Below are 23672 nucleotides of genomic sequence, written 5' to 3'. Positions count from 1 at the left end.
TGTACACAACGTAAAAGAAATTCAAGGTATTTTTAGGTTCAAACTAAATTAAATCTGTGTAACTTACTTAATAAAATTAATTAAAGCTAACATTAACAATTGATAAATTTCAAATTAAATGTTTAACCTTAATTTTTAACGTTTAGAAAAACATGTTGTCTGACCATTTTTATGTCTTTAAGAATTGCTTTTTGAACTTGTAATATTTTCTGTAGACTATGCATCAATAGTAAGTAATTAATATTCCAAAAAGATAAGGCCGATTACATGAGATGATACCGAAAACAGAACATGATCAGATTTGCTACAATATGAGCAATATACAACAGGTTGTTCATATGAAAAACATAGTTCTTGATAAATGAAATATATAGCTACTTCTATTAGGAAATTTTACTAAGAATGTGGTCACAACTTATTAAGACTCAGGGGTACTCGAGGATAATGATTATTTAGTGTCAGGTTGAATGCGACACAATATCATGAAAAACGTTTAATTGAAAATTATATATTTATATTATGTGCTAAATAATAGATACATTTAGTTATTTTTATTATAAAAAAATGCGCATTACATAAACTACATCCCTAATGCTCCGGGGGGGGGGAGAGATTGTGTTCAATCAAGAAGTGGCATTTTAGATTGAGTCATATTTTAGGCTAAAGATACTTCTTTCTACAAAAGAAAAAATCGAAACGTTAGAAAAACTTTGGAATTAGCGTTTCACTTTTTTATCTTGTGGAATGAAGTCAGATTTTGCATGAAAATTCTTGTTGCTCTTGAGTGATATGTTATTTAAAAAACAAATAATACATAAACAATAAAGAATGAGGTTTTTCTCTACCATGCGAGAACATTACTTATAAGAGTATCATATGACGCTACAAAGTCACCATCCATAAAACAAAAATAACAAACTCTAATTTAATATATCTGGCACTTTCAACTAAGTTCCAACCCATTTGTTGGATCCTATCTAAGAGGGAGAGACTAGTGGTAGATGCACCAGTCAAGGTGTGGCAACAATACTCAACTCATGGGCGAATGGTGGCCTTTAAAAGATATAACATGTCCTTTGGTGTCATTTTTTAGCACAATAAATTGTGTCTTAAGGATAAATTCTTCGATCGTTTACTCTTCCTTATTTTGATAAACAATCTGCCTGATGAAAATGCGTCCAGAATGGGAATATCTGCTTATGACACTTTATTCTTGACATCACGACAAAACGAACGAACACATGTCCAATTCTCACGGCTGGAGATTTTGAACACACTTATTTCCTGGTTTGTCCAATCAGAACCCAGCTGTCAGTCACGTGACAGAGTTTATAAAAGGAAAGGTTAAACTGGTACAACATTCTCTTTCTCTCCTTTTTCTTCTTCCTGGAGCTTGGACTGAAACAACTCCACGTGGAACACACCTATCGTCCCCAACTTATCTCTTGAGACTCAACAGAACTCACCCAGCCTTTGGGATCGGGCTTCGACTAAGACGTTAATACAAACAAGCCAACCTGCTTATTTCCACACACAAACTTCAATGCGGCACGCACAGAACTCTCTTTCTCAATCTACAGTACTGTTTCCAATCTTTCGTGGTGCACGTTTCCGTTAGTACTTTAGGCACAAACATGTATGAAGACTTTTCTCTTTCAACAGGCCTGTATAATCATCAACGTCTCTACACAGAAACTCCTTCCACAACTAACCTATTTCCTTAGTCTTACTAACGAAGATAAGCAATAAGATTTTAATGTTAGAATGAGATTTCTTTTCATATATTTTCAATCCAAAGAATCCAATCTGTAATGGAATGGAATCAAAAATGGATGTTTACATTTAATACTACAAAGATAAAGTTTCTTTTCCTTTAATAATTATAAGAATCCTTTCCAAGACTAATTACACCCTACCAACGTTCACATTCTTCGACATAACATTCACAGGTAAGATGAATTAGAATTAATACATATAACATACTGCCAAGTCTGCTGCAAAGAAGGTTGCCTTTCTTTTCTAGAAAATTTCTCACGTACCTGACAGTATTTTATAGCATTACAAAACCACCATTCGTCCATGTATGGAGTATTTGTTGTCACATTCAACCACTAGTCGTCTTATTAAGGGTCCAAAACTCCTCTAAATTAATAGGTCTCGCTTTGTGCACCATCGCCATAATGTTGCACCATCTGCATTTTTCTAAATCCTTACCGTTGGAATTCCTTTCCTGGTCCTCATCTTCCCGACTGTATCAGTTTGCATAAATTTATTAAATTTAAGTAATATGTTAACAAACACTTCGAATGTTTCCTATAATTTTAGCCTTAGATATTTCTTTATTTACTTCCTTTTCAGCGCGAGAAGGTATGGTACAAGGCTCAAAGATAGGGTACCTAGACCAGCGCACAAGGGATATTAAACACTGGCCCCTTAAAATTGTCTAAGTTATTTTCCAATGACTGCGCCTAATGCAATTATCCATAAACAGTCCTTTGCCAAAATGAGAAGGCGAGGCTTGAGGTAGACAAAAAAGTGGGAGAGAGAGAGAGAGAGAGAGAGAGAGAGAGAGAGAGAGAGAGAGAGAGAGAGAGAAAGCATGGAGAGATAATAGTCTGAATTTTATCTATACACTTTCATGATTTTTCGTTTACCGATAGAATAGAAATCATGTTTTATTAAATGGGACTATTACTTCGTAAGTCATCAATACTGGCTTGTTGCTCTTATATTATACCTTTTTTTTTTTACACGGTGATCACCACTTATCAAGGCCCGGAAGCCACTCAGGGATAAGGGTTATTGCAAGTACATTAATTTAGTGAGGAGATTTGCTGTAGTGTTTACTTAAGGGGGCGGTTCATTAGGAATTTGTTCACATTGGATTTGAAGACATCCAAATTGTAGTCCGGAGGGAAGCAGGCAGACGGAACAGAGTTCCACAGACGTGCAGTTCTAGGAAAGAAACTTTGTTCATGGAATCCGCGTTTTGATTTAGGCACAGATAAAGGTGGGGGAAATTCTTCACAGTGGATTCAGCTAGACGGGTGTTTTTCGTGAAAGATTGGCGAGGGGGGGGCAGAAACTGGAGTTCAGACGAGCATCTGCCATGGAAATAACGATAAAACAAGGACAGGCTCGCAACGTCTCTTCTGTGGGAGAGAGGTTGCAGGGTAGAGAAAAGGGCATACCCTACTAAGCCACGAAGTCTATTTTGTACTCTGTCAAGGCAGGATAGGCTTTTTTTAGCAGCTCCTGCCCAGATATGGCAACAATATTCCATCCTTGGACGTACTTGGCTTTTATATAGATAGAGAATTGCATCAGTAGTGAGATATCTTCTGGGGCGGTAGAAGGATCCCACCATCTTTCCAGCGACCTTGGCAACAGACTTGATGTACGTGTTCCATTTCAGATCAGGAGTAATGGTCAAACCCAGAAGCTTGTCAAAACACGGAGCCTCACCCAGACGAGAGCCATCCATCACAATTGATGCCAGCTGGGGATCAGAGCGTTGATGATGTAAGGATAGGAGTTTGGTTTTGGATGCATTAAAGGTAACCAGCTACATCTTCCCCCACTGAACCACGCGCTCGAGATCAGAGGATAGAGAATCAGAGAGAACTTTGTCATTTACAGCCTTTGATGTGTTGCCGTAGATGGTTGTGTCATCAGCATAGATGTCAACGAATGATTAAAGTATGTGTTTAGGGAGGTCATTGATGTAGATCAGGAAGAGAGTTGGGCCTAGGATTGACCCCTGGGGGACTCCAGCATTTATATTGCAGGCCTCCGATTTTTGTCCATCGACCACTACTCTTATGAGCCTATCGGAGAGAAATGATTTAATGATTGAGAAAACATTTCCCGTTATACCGTAGCTGGAAATCTTGTGAAGTAGACCCTTATGCCATACCTTGTCAAAGGCCTTTGATATGTCAAGAGCAATTGCCCTAGAAAGGAAGCCTTTGTCAAGAGATTCACTTATCCTGTGGGATATAACCGTCAGCACATCTGCGGTAGATCTTGCAGAGCGGAAACCATATTGAGTGTCACTAAGAAGGTTATTCCTGCTGAGGTGGTTGACTATTTCTCTATTTAATATGGATTCCAGCAACTTACTCATAACACAGAGGAGACTTATAGGTCTGTATTGAGAGGGAGATGACTTATCACCTGAATTCTTAAATATAGGGCAAACTGAAGAGGTCTTCCAGGGAGTCGGAAAGCACTTCTCCTTAAGGCAGCGCTTAAATAGTTTCGTAAGTATGGGAGCAAGTTCTGGTTGAAGCTTTTTTAACACTATAATTGGGATGCCATCAGGGCCAGTTGCTTTACTGGAATCTAGGTTCTTTATTAGTTTGGCGACCTCCTGGACGGATATTTGTATGTTACCTAGCTTGTTCTGTGTTATAGGAGGAAATATGGGGGGTTGATGGCCTTCGTCGCATAGGGTAGAATTAGCTGCAAAGTTCTTTGCAAATAGTTTGGCCTTGTCTGACGCTGACGAGATGACCTCTGGTCCATTGATAATGGTTGGTATAGAACGCACACTTCTGTTCAGGATTTTATTTGTTATTTGCCAAAACTGGTGGGATCCAAGTCGCTGATCAGCTACCTTGGATTTAACAGACTGGGCATATTGCTCTCTTGCATTTTTGATTACTCTTTTACAGTGGTTGCTGGCAGACGTGAAAGCAGCTTTAGTTTCAGTGCATCTATTACGTTGGTAGCTATGGAAAAAGTGATTTCTGTGCGCGATAGCAGCAGCACATTCTGGGGAGAACCATGGCTGGCTGTTAGGTTTTTGTTGAAATTTTTTAGATAGTATGAATTGCTCTATGCCTACAATTAACCATTCGGACAGTTCTGATACTATAGAGGACACATCCTTTTTAAACATGGAGTGCAGAGGTAAATCAGATATGAATGTAAGGAAGCTATCCCAGTCAGCCATAGAGTATCGGTATACAGTACGGTGGAGGGGTACGTCTGGGGGCTTCTTACATTTCGTTTTTATCTTAACTGATACGACGGAGTGGTCGGAGGATCCTAGAGGAGAATGAACAGAACATGAACATAGCTCAGGGGAAGTTGAGAGAAAAAAATTTACTATGCCTCCTCACGGGACAGAGTTAGACACCAGGGTCGTTTTTTAACGTGGAGAAAAGGTACAAAAATAAAAAGAACAAGAAATGGAAGAAGAGATACTACACTTTAATCTTGACCAAAAACATACCAACCTTCATGATGTCACCTTTGGTAGATAACGTCTTTCCTTGTGAGAATCTGAAACAAAATATATTTAGATGTTAAACAATCGATAAACACACACACACACACACACACACACACACACACACACACACACACACACACACACACACACACACACACATTAGATTGTGGATTTAAAAAAATGCAGAAAAAACGATTGTCATTTCGTAAAGATATATATAATCCATTACTAATTTCATATAAGAATATATTGTATATAAGAATGAAGTGTCCATTATAGTAAAGAGTAAATAACAATTGAAACTATAACAAATTCTTAAAGATTAGTGCATTTTTTATTACTACTACTACTACTACTACTACTACTACTACGCTTATCGCTCCGTCCGTCCCTAAAAAAGGAAAGTGGAATATTCCAAAAAGTGGAATATTCCAAATAAACCTTAAAAAAATATTTAAAAAAAAAAAAAAAAAATGGTGTCGCTGTTGAGGCAAAGCTGATAAAAATGATTTGTCCTTCTTGAATTTTGGCTAAGATCAAAGTGTAGTACTGTTCTTCAGGTGCTATATTTCAATTTCTTCTCTCTCAGTGGAAGAGAAATCCTTTACGACTAAGACAATTTTTTCTCCACGTTAAAAAACGACCTTGGTGTCTAAATCTGCCCCGTGGGGAGGCATTGTGAATAGGTACTATGTTTAATGTAACAAAGTTTTAATATTAAAAAAGTAACCGGAAAAAGTTATTTCTGATTTAATTATAAAATGCCCTGGAAAATGTTCTGAATATTTTTTTTGTTTACTTCCCTCCCCACAGCGGAGGAATTGGACATGAGGCCGGTTAAAAATTTAGGGGGAAACCAGCTCCCTAAAAGGGGCACTCTGGTCAATAACAAAAATAAAAAATTGTACTAGTATTGAAGGATTTCTTCTCCATTAATCAAGACCAAAAAGGAGGCGGGTAAGTCACTGGAATTCTGAAACTGATACTACACCCAGAAATTCATGTTGAAGCAATGGTTGCCTAATCTCTAACCATGTTAATGTTTTTATGTATTACCTTCGAAAAGCTGCTGAAACAGTTTATGATTTAAACATTACTTTATTTCAAGTATATTTTAAGCAGTGGGTTATGGGATATAAAGTCATTCCCGGAAATTACTCAAACCGTTAACGATTTAAACATTACTTTATTTCATGTATAATATATATAGGCACAGCAATGGGTACCAAAATGGCACCGACATATGCCACCTTACACTCGCCTTCCTAGAAGAGACCCTTTATGAAAGGATAGAGCAAAAGTACGGGCACAATATAAAAACACTCTTCATAAAATCTTGGAAAAGATACCTAGACGACTGCTTTATCCTCTGAGAACCTCATGGGGGGGGATATCAAAGAACTCCACACTTTGCTACAAAATCTACACCCAAAAATAAACTTCACACTAGAACAAAGCCCCACAGAACTACCTTTCCTAGACATGCTACTAACAATAAAAAACAACAACATAATCACAGACATCTACCACAAACCCACAGACACTCAACAATACGTCCACTTCAAAAGCCACCATCCTAAAAACTGTCTAAAATCAATACCCTACTCTCTAGCACGTAGAGTCTGCACCATAGTAACAGACAGACACCTCCGTTCAACTAAACTGAATGAACTACAAATAACATTGCGGAAAAGAGGATACCCACTTCCACTAATACAGAAAGGTATTGAACTGGCTGAAAGACCAACTATGAATCCCAAAAGAACACAACAAAGAACAAATTCTAGCATACGTCTCTACACACAACACAAACAACCAAGAACTATTCACACAGATAACAAAAAACCTTATCCTACTCAATCAGAACGACAAACGAAACAACATACTTAAAACAACCGCCCCCTTAAGTAAACACTTCATCAAATCTCATCACTAACGTAATGTACTTGCAATAACCCTTATTCCTGAGTGGCTTCCGGGCCTTGATAAGTGGTGATCACTGTGTAAAAAATGAATAAATAAAAAAATAATAAAAAGCAAACGCCAACCCAAAAACTTAAAACACATCCTAACTTCCTCAAAACTCGTCCCACATACTACAAAAGGAGTTATAAAATGCAACAAACCGCGATGTGGAGTATGTGACATAATAATATAAGGTAACACATACACATTCAAAAACCCAGCACAAACATTCAAAATAAAAAAGGATCTAAATTATACCTCCAGAAATGTAGTATATATTTTTTTCATTAGTTTGGGCGGTTCATTAGGAATTTGTTAACATTGGACTTGAAGACATCCAAGTTGTAGTCCGGTGGGAAGCAGGCAGACAGAACAGAGTTCCACAGGCGTGCAGTTCTAAGAAAGAAGCTTTATTCATGGAATCCACGTTTTGATTTAGGTACAGCTAAAGAGTGGGGGAAATTTTTCACAGTGGATTCGGCTAGACGGGTGTTTTTCGTGAAAGATTGGCGAGGGGGGGCAGAAACTGGAGTTCAGACGAGCATCTGCCATGGAAATAACGATAAAACAAGGATAGGCTCGCAACGTCTCTTCTGTGGGAGAGAGGTTGCAGGGTAGAGAAAAGGGCATCCCCTACTAAGCCACGAAGTCTATTTTGTACTCTGTCAAGGCAGGATAGGCTTTTTTTAGCAGCTCCTGCCCAGATATGGCAACAGTATTCCATCCTTGGACGTACTTGGCTTTTATATAGATAGAGAATTGCATCAGTAGTGAGATATCTTCTGGAGCGGTAGAAGGATCCCACCATCTTTCCAGCGACCTTGGCAACAGACTTGATGTACGTGTTCCATTTCAGATCAGGAGTAATGGCCAAACCCAGAAGCTTGTCAAAACACTGGGCCTCACCCAGACGAGAGCCATCCATCACAATTGATGCCAGATGGGGATCAGAGCGTTGATGATGTAAGGATAGGAGTTTGGTTTTGGATGTATTAAAGATAACCAGCTACATCTTCCCCCACTGAACCACGCGCTCGAGATCAGAGGAGAGAGAATCAGAGAGAACTTTGTCATTTACAGCCTTTGATGTGTTGCCGTAGATTGTCGTGTCATCAGCATAGATGTCAACGAATGATTTAAGTATGTGTTTAGGGAGGTCATTGATGTAGTTGGGCCTAGGATTGACCCCTGAGGGACTCCAGCATTTATATTGCAGGCCTCCGATTTTTGTCCATCTACCACTACTCTTATGAGCCTATTGGAGAGAAATGATTTAATGATTGAGAAAACATTTCCAGTTATATCGTAGCTGGAAATCTTGTGAAGTAGACCCTTATGCCATATCTTGTCGAAGGCTTTTGATATGTCAAGAGCAATTGCCCTAGAAAGGAAGCCTTTGTCAAGAGATTCACTAATCCTGTGGGATATAACCGTCAGCACATCTGCGGTAGATCTTGCAGAGCGGAAACCATATTGTGTGTCACTAGAAGGTTATTCCTGCACTAAGATGCACAACATGCAACAAATCCTACATAGGCGCCACCAAAAATTTCAGCAATAGAGTGGCCTTACATAAGAGCAACATCAAAATTGCAGATAACAGACACCTCTATGTTTCAAAACACGTACACACATGCAGTGGAAACAGCTTCAAAATAATGCCAATCTTCCAAACAGACAATTATTTTTATTTACTCACACAGGAAAAAAACTTCATCACCAGGTTCACTCCTGAACTGAACAGAGCCTAATACCATCACACAAAAACATGAAATGCAAGGTACACTCACATGCACATCCATACACATACACATATCCACACCCACCCATAAATCAGAACCGACACATTAAAACACACACACGTGCGCGCATACAACCACACACATACATAACACCCCTATCTCTAATACAACACACTGAACAATACCAACCCTACTTAACCTCGAAACCAACAACACTAGGAGACACCTAGAACCATAGTATAATATCTGTTCCAACACCTCGCTCCCTCCTCAGTCAGTGGAGGAGAACCCCCTCATGACTGAAACAACTATCATCCCTTCTATCACCCCCTCCCATACCTATACCCCCTCCAATGCCCCACCTCTGGGGAACAAAATTTTCCCCACACTAGGAACCGATCCTGGGCCTGGCCATACCCACATGGGGAGACAAATAAATAGAAACATTAAAAAATCCCCTATACATATTTTAAATACACCCCTCTTTCTAAACAAACATAATATAAGGAATGCCCGAAAAGACTAAAACGAAAAACAATTATAACCTATTCACAAAATGTTAGGTTTTTCAAGGTGTAATTCTGAAGCAGATTTATTATAAGTTTGCATTAAATTTTCTAGCTCCAACCATTATAATTATAATTGTTTTTCGTTTATTTTGTTAATACAGATTTTTAGAACTATTACTCCAATATCAGAACAATCAATAAATTTAACTAAGGTTTTATTTTCCACTTAAAATCGAGATATAAATATATACATATATATGGACAAAAAACGCTGAAATCTTTCAGCGTTTTTTTGTCCATTGCTGGTCTTTATTGACTAAAATCGTGGTTCGGCATTTTTTTATGATGTCAATTTCTTCGTTAGAAATACCAGTGTATTTCTTAGCAAATGTCATTACTTTTTCAAATAAATCATAATTAATTGATTGGTAGATATCGAATTGTATGAAGGCGCCCCTTTCCTTATGCGATAAAATCAGAAAGATTAGAAAGATTATACACAAAAAAATGAAAGAATTTGGCCTCAAAGTAGAAATAAATAGTAATTTAAAACAGGTAGATTTTTTGGATGTAAGTTTTGACTTGCAAAAAAATAATTATAAACCATATTTGAAAGAAAACACAAGTCCTATATATATTAATCCAAAGTCGAATCACCCACTTTCCATCATTAATCATATCCCAGCCTCGATAGAAAGGAGAATTAACAATAATTCATCTAGTGAAGAAGTTTTTAATAGCTATAAAGAAAGATACAATGTAGAATTAAGAAATAGTGGTTTCAAAAACGCAGACATTACATTTGAAAAGAATAGTAATGATGAACGCAACTATAGTAATAATAATGATAATCGTAAAACAAGAAACAGGAAAATAATTCGGTTTCTACCTCCCTTTAATAGTGCTCTTAAAACTGGACTGGGTAGGAAATTTTTGCAATTGCTAGATAGGCACTTTCCCCCGGGTAGTATATTAAATAGTATTTTCAATAGAAATACTATAAAATTGGGTTATAGTTGTTGTGAAAATCTTGAAAGAATTATTAAAAAGCATAATAATAGGATACTAAAAGGCAATAATAGTAAAAATACTGGGGAAATAAATCATAATGATAAAGATAATAATTATAAAAATACTGAAAAATGTAACTGCAAAATTCCTAGTACTTGTCCCATGAATAATAAATGTTTAACGAAATCAGTAGTTTACCAAGATAAAATATTCCCTGAAGAAAAACCTAGTGATATAAAATTTTATATAGGTAGTACGCAGGAAACTTTTAAAGAAAGATTCTATGGGCATAAAAGTTCTTTTACTAATCAAAAATACGAAAAAGACACATCATTATCACTTCAATATTGGAAATTAATAAAGGAGAATAAAACTCCAAAGTTAGAATGGCGGATCATAAGATCGAAAGTATGTAATTCATTACACGCACCGTGCTTTTTATGCCTTCATGAAAAATTAGAAATAACGAATTTTAAAGAGCGGGAGAAACTATTGAACATTAAACAGGAAACAGCAATTTCCTGTAAACGTTTCCAAATACATTCACTGAAAAAAATTATAAGAATATTAACGAATTAATCATACCATCGACTTATATATTGTAATATGCTTTATTATTTATTTCAGGATTTTAAACGCTAAATCTTATTTACTTATTTATTTTAAACGCCAAATCTATTTTAAACGCTAAATTTATGTAAAAAGTGAAATTAATTTTTAACGAAGAATCTATTAATTTTTATAAAAACAATTTTTAGTGAAATTTTTACCGTGAATAATATAATTAGACTTAGTTACTAATATTCTTCACCATATTATAAGAGTAATTTGTATATATATAAATTTTCACGTTTGTTTGTATATATGTCGGTACTTTTGTATTATATAGAGAAATAGCGCTAAATTTATAGTTTAGTAATATATGTATATATTTATATCTCGATTTTAAGTGGGGGGAAAAAAACCTTAGTTAAATTTATTGATTGCTCTGATATTGGAGTAATGGTTCTAAAAATCCGTATTAACAAAATAAACGAAAAACAATTATAATTATAATGGTTGGAGCTAGAAAATTTAATGCAAACTTATAATTAATCTGCTTCAGAATTACACCTTGAAAAACCTAATATTTTGTGAATAGGTTATAATTGTTTTGATATAGGTTGTTAGTACCCCTCTTTCTTTTTAGAATGGTTCAACCCTGTAAAGTTGACTTTAATATAAAGGGATGGTCTTTATTGAAAGTTTCGTTGATGGTTTTTGGCCCGATGAGGTGATTTTCCCTGCTAGGGGTTCATTGAAACACGTTTGCTAATGTGTAGCCAATAGCTCTCCAACAATCAATATATATATATATATATATATATACAGAGAGAGAGAGAGAGAAATAAAAAGGAACAAACCGATTTATGTGTTCATCAACGTTTCGTCTTTATTTCGAGACTTTCTCTGTATATATATATATATATATATATATATATATATATATATATATATATATATATATATTAATGTGACTTTGTTTCCCTGTCTTTCTGTGCGAGATACGGTCTCTTCCAAAATATTCTGTAAATGTTTTGGTCTACAGACTTGAAATTATATATAAATAGGTGTTAAGAAGTGGAAATTGAAAAAAAAAATGGAACTTGACAGGCGTAAATCGAGAAAGCATGTTATTTCTACACATGTACAAATATTTTACATTCCCTATAAAAGCTTATATATTTTTATTTAACACTGACAATATCAAGGGAATTCAATTTTTCTATGTATGAAATAAAAAATTAAGTGAATTGGTTTAATAGTTGTCCTCACCTATTTTTTTTTCAATCGCTTTGTTTATGTAAAATGTTTTAAAATGGTCAAGTAAATAACGAGAGAAGAATCATAACACTTCATCAAATCTCCACACTAAAGTAATGTACTTGCAATAACTCTTATCCCTGAGTGGCTTCCGGGCCTTGATAAGTGGTGATCACTGTGTAAAAAAAAAAGTAAATAACGAGAGAATAATCATAATCTTTTGTTTTACTTTTCCTTCCATCTCATCTACATCCTCAAAAACTGGGTATCTGCAGGGTTTTTGATTGCCATATATATATATATATATATATATATATATATATATATATATATATATATATATATATATATATATATATATATATATCCACGCGATTAGACTGGGCTGCTTTTGTCCAACATGTAGTAGGATCCTGATTAAACAGTTTGTCTGGCCACTGTATTCTAACTGACAGTTTTTTTTTTGTTTTGTTTTTTTGTTTTTTTTTACATTTTCACCCTAAACAAGGCACATTGCCACTTTGGTGTAGGGGGCTACTATCAGGGGAAACATCTACTGGGGTACTATGTAGGGATTAGGGCAGCGAGATGTTGGTTCACGTTGCACTTGAACTTATGCATGTCAGTACAGTTGGGGAAGCAGTGACCCGGAATGGAATTCCAAAGTCTAGCAGTTCTGGGGAAGAAACTACTGGAGTAGAAAGATCTTTTACATCTAGGGATCTCTACAGTGTGGAGGTGGGATTTTGCAGGTTGTCGGGTCTGTCGAGGGTGTTCACGTCGTGGGGGCATAAGTGCTTGCAGTTCTTCAGAGCATTCACCATTATAATACTTGTAGAACAGGCAGAGGGATGCAACGTTTCGACGATGGGACAGAGGCTGAAGCTTAGATGCCAGTTTAGGGCCTATCAGATTTGCGACTCTCTTTTGAACCCTGTCAAGGAGCGAGAGACTAGAAGCCGATGCACCGGCTCAAATATGACAGCAATACTCCATACATGGGCGAATCACTATTAGAGGTACAGGATACTTTCGGGTGTTAGAAGTTTTCTAGCACGGTGGAGAGAGCCCGCCTTCCTTGCAGCGGCCCTGGCAATGCCCTCGATGTAATTGTTCCAACTCATGTTTCCTGTGAACGTTAGGCCAAGGAGCTTGAGAGACGTACACTCAGATAAAGAGTCGTTGGCCATTGCTATAGGTGGTAGAGAGGGTTTCTTGTAATTATTGAATGAAACCAGTTTTGTCTTGGTGGCATTGAGCGTGACCATCCATTTTTGTCCCCATTCCACTACTGATTGGAGGTCATCCTCTAGTGTTTCTGCCATTACTTTAGATATATGTTCATTTGTTTTCCTGTCGTCCCTGCTATAGAGTGTGGTGTCATCAGCATATATCCCCATCTCAGAGGCAATTTTGTCGGGGAGGTCATTTATGAATATCAGGAACAGCAGAGGTCCAAGGATAGATCCTTGGGGCACTCCCGCATTTATATCATATTGTTTAGATGTACGACCGTCGAGGACAACCTGGATTTTTCTCTTATCTAAGAAGGATTTAATTATGTTAAGTATTCTACCAGTGATACCGTAAGATCTAATCTTCCTGTGGAGACCCTCATGCCATACCTTGTCAAAAGCCTTAGATATATCTAGAGCTACCGCTCTGCCCTCTCCCGCTTTGTCCAGTGAATGGTATATTCGTTCAGAGATTACAGTGAGGATGTCTGCCGTGGAACGGGCTTGTCTAAATCCATATTGATGGTCGGTCAGAAGTTCAGCATCTGTAAGGTGCTGGACTAGAGCATGGTTAATTAAGGTCTCAAATATGTTGGCAAAACGTGGGAGGAGGCTAATAGGGCGATAATTTAATGGGTCAGTTCTTTCGCCAGAATTCTTGAATACTGGTACTACAGAAGCAGTTTTCCAACAGCTCGGAAAGCAAGATTCATTAAGGCATTTGTTGTAGAGTTTGGAGAGAACTGGAGCTACTTCGGCTGAGCACTTTTTTAATAGCACAGCTGGGATGAGGTCGGGTCCACATGCTTTGGAAGTGTCAAGGTTTTTTTATGATAGCATGCACCTGAGCAGGGGTGATTTTGAGATCGTCTAGCGTGGCGTCTGTCCGCATAGGAAATTGAGGTAAGGGGTTGTTTAGAGGGTCCAGTGTGGAGTTTGAGGCAAACCGACTGGCAAGCATGTTAGCCTTCTCGGTTGCTGAGCAAAGAACCTCGTGATTGTTGGTTAGTGGGGGAATTGTTGATTGCCCATTATTTACTACACTGTTGTAGATTTTCCAGAAGTCACGAGTTCCTAGTTTTTGTGCTTCGATGCATCAGTAGTCCTTACTCTTTGGTAGCGCTTCGAGTAGCTATTCTATCACAAGTTGTATGATATCGGGATGCTTGTAGTGCCATGTCGTACATGTAAAGGGGCCCTGCACCCGTTTCTGATGGCCTTTTCAAACATCCTGTGGGTGAAGAGTCCACTGATGCTCTACTTGTGATGCGTGTTTGATATTATTCACATCCACTTCGTCAAACACCTCTCACGATTCCTGGTGAACCAAGTGAAAAAGAGATCCACACAATTGCACTTACGGGAACAGCGAGGATACTAAAAAGAGCTCTCGGTTGGTTTCAATAAAAAGCAGGGCAATGTTGGCAGCTGGTCTGGCTGCCCCATACCCAGCATTACAATCTTCAAAGGAAGAAAATTAAAAAAAAAAAACTATAAATTAAAAAGACAGCTTAAACAAAAAATAAATTGAATAGAGAATCCAAACTAGAATCAAACGATCAGGGTTTCAAGTGCTTTAGACTAAAACTCATAGCGTTATCTATTTATATTTTCTCTACCGTCCTTCCCTGGCCCAAGATTGTACCCTACTCTGGTAGCATAGAAAGAACATTCCCCTTAGATACTAGCACCTAAGTATATGTATGATAATCTGAAAATCATACCTTCCCATATTTGCGATGTCATAAAATAGTTAGATCCACCGAACTCGTGTGGGCTTGATCTTATCCCTGTTTCATTACATAAAGAAATACCCCGCTGAGTTTGTCTCGGTTCTCTCCAAACTCTTCAACAAATGCTGTCGTGACTGCTGGAAAATTGATTTTGTTGTACTAGTTTTCAAGAATTCTACCGAAAGAAATGACCCACTCAATTATCGTTCAATTAGCCACCTCCCTCTCTCTGCCAAAATCTTTAAGTCCTTAATTAGGCACCTCGTATGTAATGTACAATAAATTAAACAATAGAAAACTGGCTCTATAATAATGCATACGAAATCTGCATGAATTAAAATATTATATTTAAGCGGATTTTCGACCAGGCAACGCGGGCTGCCTCCTAATATATATATATATATATATATATATATATATATATATATATATATATATATATATATATATATATATATATATATATATGAAAAATAAAAAATTTGGTATTATAGTAAATTCGAGAGAGTTGATGCAGTGATTGCAGGTGATTAAATGACTTACTGACTAGATGGTTTTTTAACGAATGATTAAAAGTAATTTTTTGTATAGTTTTAAAGGTTAAAAACTTCAAAGACTAATATATATATATATATATATATTAGGGTTAGGACGATTAATTGAATCGGAATCGGTAAAATTGGTACTTTTCGAAGTACTGGAATCGAGATCGGAATCGGAAAAATTTCTGTCTCTTTTCCGATACTTTTAGTTTTCAATTGTATTTAATTTTGTTTTGAACAAAATCTTTCACTATTGATAATAACAGCAGAATTATGAATATTTTTCCATTTAAACTTCCAGTAAAACTAACATCGATAGCTTATCCTGCTCCACATATGTAGTTTTACGTTTGAGAAAATATCTGCAAAATGAACATATATTTTTGCGATATGCATGAAAAATAACCATATTATAATTAGATATTTAGAGATTTATCGGAGTCGACAATTCTATCGGAATCGAGAAAAATACTGGAATCGTCTCATCACTAACACACACACACACACACACACACACACACACACACACACACACACACACACATATAAATATAATAGTAATAATTAATTTCGTATTTATTGTAATACAACACATTCTGTGTTGTTTGTTATATTGTACCCAATATATGAGGCGCTGAATGTTATAAGCGCAAAAAAGATTTTAAAAAATAAAAACGGAAAAAAATGCTAATAAAGTTAAACGACCTTCGAAATGCTATAGGATCTGAACCGTGAAAGATATTTATGTGAGGTTTTCTTTATTGTTTAGCTTGAAGCGTGAGCTTCTTTGTTAACATACTTTTGTGTCAGAAAATCAAGGCATTTTATGACGTCAAAAACATTAATAGCGTTTTTCTCTCTTTCCATGAAAACAACGGACCGGACGGTAGTACACATTGTGCCCTCATTTCGTGTTGTATCAAACCTAACATGACATAAATAGCTGATATTTTGATAGGAAGTAGTAATTTGCATGAACACAAACCCATAATAAATATTTTCACGATAAAAAAACAAGCTGCTGTTGTCCTGAACATCACTTAAACAAACACACCTTTTTACCGTTGCAAAAATAGTGTTATCATAGTAATATAATTATTGTTAAAACACTTCGAACAATTTTACTCTTATATAATAAAAAAAAAAGAATAAAAGTAAGTTTACTGGGTAAATACCCTGACTCTGTGACCCAGGTAACCGCCAATAACGCTACAGGCGGCATCGAACGTAGTTTAAGGCCTATTATCGATCTTTAGAGCCTGAGATAACACTGTCGCTGGTTGTTTTCCAAGTTTCTAACATTGGGAGAGGATGATGCTAAAACTTAACAGATGTTTCATTGGATAAAAACGCTTTATACAATGAGCGGGTGACCTGTGGTGGTGGGTATACTGTGCATTAATCGATTTCCACTAATGAATTCCACCATAACTAATCTTGTACGTGTTAAAGGAGGCTATGGAGAATAAAATGATATACTTACTTGATATTCTGACGCGATTTACTGAATTATAATAGTCAGCACTTCATATATAGTAATGATTTCAATAGTTGGCATAGAAACAAAACATTCAGCGACCCAGCCATAATCGTTGCTTAGCATTTAAGATGGATGAAAAAAGACTAAAATATCTATTTGCACACACTATCAGAGAATAGTAAATTTACCTCTGTCGACATCAACTGCGTTTTTTTTAAATTTTGACCAATTAACAGTTATTTTGACAGGCCACAAATCAAATCGAAATTAAAAAAAAATTTTTTTATTACATTTTCACCCCAAACAAGGCGCATTGCCACTTTGGTGTAGGGGGCTACTATCAGGGGAAGCAACTACTGGGGCACTATGTTGGGATTTGGACAGCATGATGTCGGTTCACGTTGCACTTGAACTTCTGCATGTCAGTACAGTTAGGGAAGCAGGAACCTGGAATGGAATTCCAGAGTCTAGCGGTTCTGGGGAAGAAACTACTGGAGTAGAAAGATCTTTTACATCTAGCGATCTCTACAGTGTGGAGGTGGGATTTAGCTGCCTGTCGGGTTTGTCGAGGGTGTCTACGTCGTGGGGGCACAAGTGTCTGCAGTTCGTCAGAGCATTCACCACTAAAATACTTGTAGAACAGGCAGAGGGATGCAACGTTTCGTCGATGGGACAGAGGCTGAAGCTTAGATGACAGTTCAGTGCATATCAGATTGGCGACTCTTTTTTAACCTTGTCTAGGAGCGAGACACTAGTAGTAGATGCACCAGCCCAAATGTGACAACACTACTCCATACATGGGCGAATGGTGGCCTTATAGAGGTACACGATACTTTCAGGTGTCAGTAGTCTTCTAGCACGGTAGAGAGAGCCTACTTTTTTCGCAGCGGCCCTGGCAATGTTTTCTATATAATTGTTCGAACTCATGTTTCCTGTGAACGTTAGGCCAAGCAGTTAGAAAGATGTACTCTCAGACAGGAAGTCACTGGCCATTGCTATTGGTGGTAGAGAGGGTTTCTTGTAATTATTGAATGAAACCAGTTTTGTCTTGGTGGCATTGAGCGTGACCATCCATTTTTGTCCCCATTCCACTACAGATTGGAGGTCATCCTCTAGTGTTTCTGCCATTACTTTAGATATATGTTCATTTGTTTTCCTGTCGTCCCTGCTATAGAGTGTGGTGTCATCAGCATATATCCCCATCTCAGAGGCAATTTTGTCGGGGAGGTCATTTATGAATATCAGGAACAGCAGAGGTCCAAGGATAGATCCTTGGGGCACTCCCGCATTTATATCATATTGTTTAGATGTACGACCGTCGAGGACAACCTGGATTTTTCTCTTATCTAAGAAGGATTTAATTATGTTAAGTATTCTACCAGTGATACCGTAAGATCTAATCTTCCTGTGGAGACCCTCATGCCATACCTTGTCAAAAGCCTTAGATGTATCTAGAGCTACCGCTCTGCCCTCTCCCGCTTTGTCCAGTGAATGGTATATTCGTTCAGAGATTACAGTGAGGATGTCTGCCGTGGAACGGGCTTGTCTAAATCCATATTGATGGTCGGTCAGAAGTTTAGCATCTGTAAGGTGCTGGACTAGAGCATGGTTAATTAAGGTCTCAAATATTTTGGCAAAACGTGGGAGGAGGCTAATAGGGCGATAATTTAATGGGTCAGTTCTTTCGCCAGAATTCTTGAATACTGGTACTACAGAAGCAGTTTTCCAACAGCTCGGAAAGCAAGATTCATTAAGGCATTTGTTGTAGAGTTTGGAGAGAACTGGAGCTACTTCGGCTGAGCACTTTTTTAATAGCACAGCTGGGATGAGGTCGGGTCCACATGCTTTGGAAGTGTCAAGGTTTTTTTATGATAGCATGCACCTGAGCAGGGGTGATTTTGAGATCGTCTAGCGTGGCGTCTGTCCGCATAGGAAATTGAGGTAGGGGGTGGTTTAGAGGGTCCAGTGTGGAGTTTGAGGCAAACCGACTGGCAAGCATGTTAGCCTTCTCGGTTGCTGAGCAAAGAACCTCGTGATTGTTGGTTAGTGGGGGAATTGTTGATTGCCCATTATTTACTACACTGTTGTAGATTTTCCAGAAGTCACGAGTTCCTAGTTTTTGTGCTTCGATGCATCAGTAGTCCTTACTCTTTGGTAGCGCTTCGAGTAGCTATTCTATCACAAGTTGTATGATATCGGGATGCTTGTAGTGCCATGTCGTACATGTAAAGGGGCCATGCACCCGTTTCTGATGGCCTTTTCAAACATCCTGTGGGTGAAGAGTCCACTGATGCTCTAATTGTGATGCGTGTTTGATATTATTCACATCCACTTCGTCAAACACCTCTCACGATTCCTGGTGAACCAAGTGAAAAAGAGATCCACACAATTGCACTTACGGGAACAGCGAGGATACTAAAAAGAGCTCTCGGTTGGTTTCAATAAAAAGCAGGGCAATGTTGGCAGCTGGTCTGGCTGCCCCATACCCAGCATTACAATCTTCAAAGGAAGAAAATTAAAAAAAAAAACTATAAATTAAAAAGACAGCTTAAACAAAAAATAAATTGAATAGAGAATCCAAACTAGAATCAAACGATCAGGGTTTCAAGTGCTTTAGACTAAAACTCATAGCGTTATCTATTTATATTTTCTCTACCGTCCTTCCCTGGCCCAAGATTGTACCCTACTCTGGTAGCATAGAAAGAACATTCCCCTTAGATACTAGCACCTAAGTATATGTATGATAATCTGAAAATCATACCTTCCCATATTTGCGATGTCATAAAATAGCTAGATCCACCGAACTCGTGTGGGCTTGATCTTATCCCTGTTTCATTACATAAAGAAATACCCCGCTGAGTTTGTCTCGGTTCTCTCCAAACTCTTCAACAAATGCTGTCGTGACTGCTGGAAAATTGATTTTGTTGTACTAGTTTTCAAGAATTCTACCGAAAGAAATGACCCACTCAATTATCGTTCAATTAGCCACCTCCCTCTCTCTGCCAAAATCTTTAAGTCCTTAATTAGGCACCTCGTATGTAATGTACAATAAATTAAACAATAGAAAACTGGCTCTATAATAATGCATACGAAATCTGCATGAATTAAAATATTATATTTAAGCGGATTTTCGACCAGGCAACGCGGGCTGCCTCCTAATATATATATATATATATATATATATATATATATATATATATATATATATATATATATATGTGTGAAAAATAAAAAATTTGGTATTATAGTAAATTCGAGAGAGTTGATGCAGTGATTGCAGGTGATTAAATGACTTACTGACTAGATGGTTTTTTAACGAATGATTAAAAGTAATTTTTTGTATAGTTTTAAAGGTTAAAAACTTCAAAGACTAATATATATATATATATATATATATATATATATATATATATATATATATATATATATATATATATATATATATTAGGGTTAGGACGATTAATTGAATCGGAATCGGTAAAATTGGTACTTTTCGAAGTACTGGAATCGAGATCGGAATCGGAAAAATTTCTGTCTCTTTTCCGATACTTTTAGTTTTCAATTGTATTTAATTTTGTTTTGAACAAAATCTTTCACTATTGATAATAACAGCAGAATTATGAATATTTTTCCATTTAAACTTCCAGTAAAACTAACATCGATAGCTTATCCTGCTCCACATATGTAGTTTTACGTTTGAGAAAATATCTGCAAAATGAACATATATTTTTGCGATATGCATGAAAAATAACCATATTATAATTAGATATTTAGAGATTTATCGGAGTCGACAATTCTATCGGAATCGAGAAAAATACTGGAATCGTCTCATCACTAACACACACACACACACACACACACATATAAATATAATAGTAATAATTAATTTCGTATTTATTGTAATACAACACATTCTGTGTTGTTTGTTATATTGTACCCAATATATGAGGCGCTGAATGTTATAAGCGCAAAAAAGATTTTAAAAAATAAAAACGGAAAAAAATGCTAATAAAGTTAAACGACCTTCGAAATGCTATAGGATCTGAACCGTGAAAGATATTTATGTGAGGTTTTCTTTATTGTTTAGCTTGAAGCGTGAGCTTCTTTGTTAACATACTTTTGTGTCAGAAAATCAAGGCATTTTATGACGGCAAAAACATTAATAGCGTTTTTCTCTCTTTCCATGAAAACAACGGACCGGACGGTAGTACACATTGTGCCCTCATTTCGTGTTGTACCAAACCTAACATGACATAAATAGCTGATATTTTGATAGGAAGTAGTAATTTGCATGAACACAAACCCATAATAAATATTTTCACGATAAAAAAAAAAACAAGCTGCTGTTGTCCTGAACATCACTTAAACAAACACACCTTTTTACCGTTGCAAAAAGAGTGTTATCATAGTAATATAATTATTGTTAAAACACTTCGAACAATTTTACTCTTATAGAATAAAAAAAAAGAATAAAAGTAAGTTTACTGGGTAAAGACCCTGACTCTGTGACCCAGGTAACCGCTAATAACGCTACAGGCGGCATCGAACGTAGTTTAAGGCCTATTATCGATCTTTAGAGCCTGAGATAACACTGTCGCTGGTTGTTTTCCAAGTTTCTAACATTGGGAGAGGATGATGCTAAAACTTAACAGATGTTTCATTGGATAAAAATGCTTTATACAATGAGCGGGTGACCTGTGGTGGTGGGTATACTGTGCATTAATCGATTTCCACTAATGAATTCCACCATAACTAATCTTGTACGTGTTAAAGGAGGCTATGGAGAATAAAATGATATACTTACTTGATATTCTGCCGCGAATTACTGAATTATAATAGTCAGCACTTCATATATAGTAATGATTTCAATAGTTGGCATAGAAACAAAACATTCAGCGACCCAGCCATAATCGTTGCTTAGCATTTCAGATGGATGAAAAAAGGCTAAAATATCTATTTGCACACACTATCAGAGAATAGTAAATTTACCTCTGTCGACATCAACTGCGTTTTTTTTAAATTTTGACCATTTAACAGTTATTTTGACAGGCCACAAATCAAATCGAAATTAAAAAAAAATTTTTTTATTACATTTTCACCCCAAACAAGGCGCATTGCCACTTTGGTGTAGGGGGCTACTATCAGGGGAAGCAACTACTGGGGCACTATGTTGGGATTTGGACAACATGATGTCGGTTCACGTTGCACTTGAACTTCTGCATGTCAGTACAGTTAGGGAAGCAGGAACCTGGAATGGAATTCCAGAGTCTAGCGGTTCTGGGGAAGAAACTACTGGAGTAGAAAGATCTTTTACATCTAGCGATCTCTACAGTGTGGAGGTGGGATTTAGCTGCCTGTCGGGTTTGTCGAGGGTGTCTACGTCGTGGGGGCACAAGTGTCTGCAGTTCGTCAGAGCATTCACCACTAAAATACTTGTAGAACAGGCAGAGGGATGCAACGTTTCGTCGATGGGACAGAGGCTGAAGCTTAGATGACAGTTCAGTGCATATCAGATTGGCGACTCTTTTTTAACCTTGTCTAGGAGCGAGACACTAGTAGTAGATGCACCATCCCAAATGTGACAACACTACTCCATACATGGGCGAATGGTGGCCTTATAGAGGTACACGATACTTTCAGGTGTCAGTAGTCTTCTAGCACGGTAGAGAGAGCCTACCTTTTTCGCAGCGGCCCTGGCAATGTTTTCAATATAATTGTTCGAACTCATGTTTCCTGTGAACGTTAGGCCAAGCAGTTAGAAAGATGTACTCTCAGACAGGAAGTCACTGGCCATTGCTATTGGTGGCAGAAAAGGTTTCTTCTAATTATTGAAGGAAACCAGTTTAGTCTTGGCAGCATTGAATGTGACCATCTATTTATGTCCCCATTCCACTACAGATTGGAGGTCATCCTCTAGTGTTTTTGCTATTTCTTTAGTTATGTGTTCATTTGTTTTCCTGTCATGCCTGTTATAGAGCGTGGTGTCATCAGCATATATATCCATCTCAGAGGCAGTTTTGTCGGGGAGGTCATTAATAAATATCAGGAACAATAGAGGTCCAAGGATAGACCCCTGAGGCACTCCCGCATTTATATCACACTGTTTAGATGTACGACCGTCGAGGACAACCTGGATTTTTCTCTTATCTAAGAAGGATTTAATTATGTTAAGTATTCTACCAGTGATACCGTATGATTCAATTTTCCTGAGGAGACCCTTGTGCCATACCCTGTCAAAAGCCTTAGATATATCTAGAGCTACCGCTCTGCCCTCCCCCGCTACAGGTTTAAATACTCTATATATAAAATGTCAACTCTGTAGATCAGATATTAAAGGAGTTTAGTATAAATTTTCACACAAACACCGGCAAGGTCACTTTTGTATATATATAAGTGGATACCAAAATGTTAGG

The 23672-nt window shown here is 37.1% G+C and overlaps 1 protein-coding gene across 1 annotated transcript in view; it reads right to left on the bottom strand.

Moving 5' to 3' along the window:
* Positions 1–23672, bottom strand: part of LOC145278115 (beta-1,3-galactosyltransferase 5-like) — a 90812-nt gene that overhangs the window by 38230 nt on the left and 28910 nt on the right. Inside the window, exon 2 of the mRNA XM_080130401.1 lies at positions 5244–5289. Within this exon, the coding sequence (XP_079986527.1) occupies positions 5244–5249 (6 nt within the window). The 5' untranslated portion in view covers positions 5250–5289. The remainder of the gene's footprint in view (positions 1–5243; positions 5290–23672) is intronic.

The sequence above is a fragment of the Euprymna scolopes genome, chromosome 6, assembly GCF_053919585.1.
Source record: "Euprymna scolopes isolate OS-2025 chromosome 6, ASM5391958v1, whole genome shotgun sequence".
NCBI classification, from domain to species: domain Eukaryota; kingdom Metazoa; phylum Mollusca; class Cephalopoda; order Sepiida; family Sepiolidae; genus Euprymna; species Euprymna scolopes.
The sequence above is the reverse complement of the archived record's forward strand: the minus strand, read 5'-3'. Positions and strand labels throughout refer to the sequence as shown.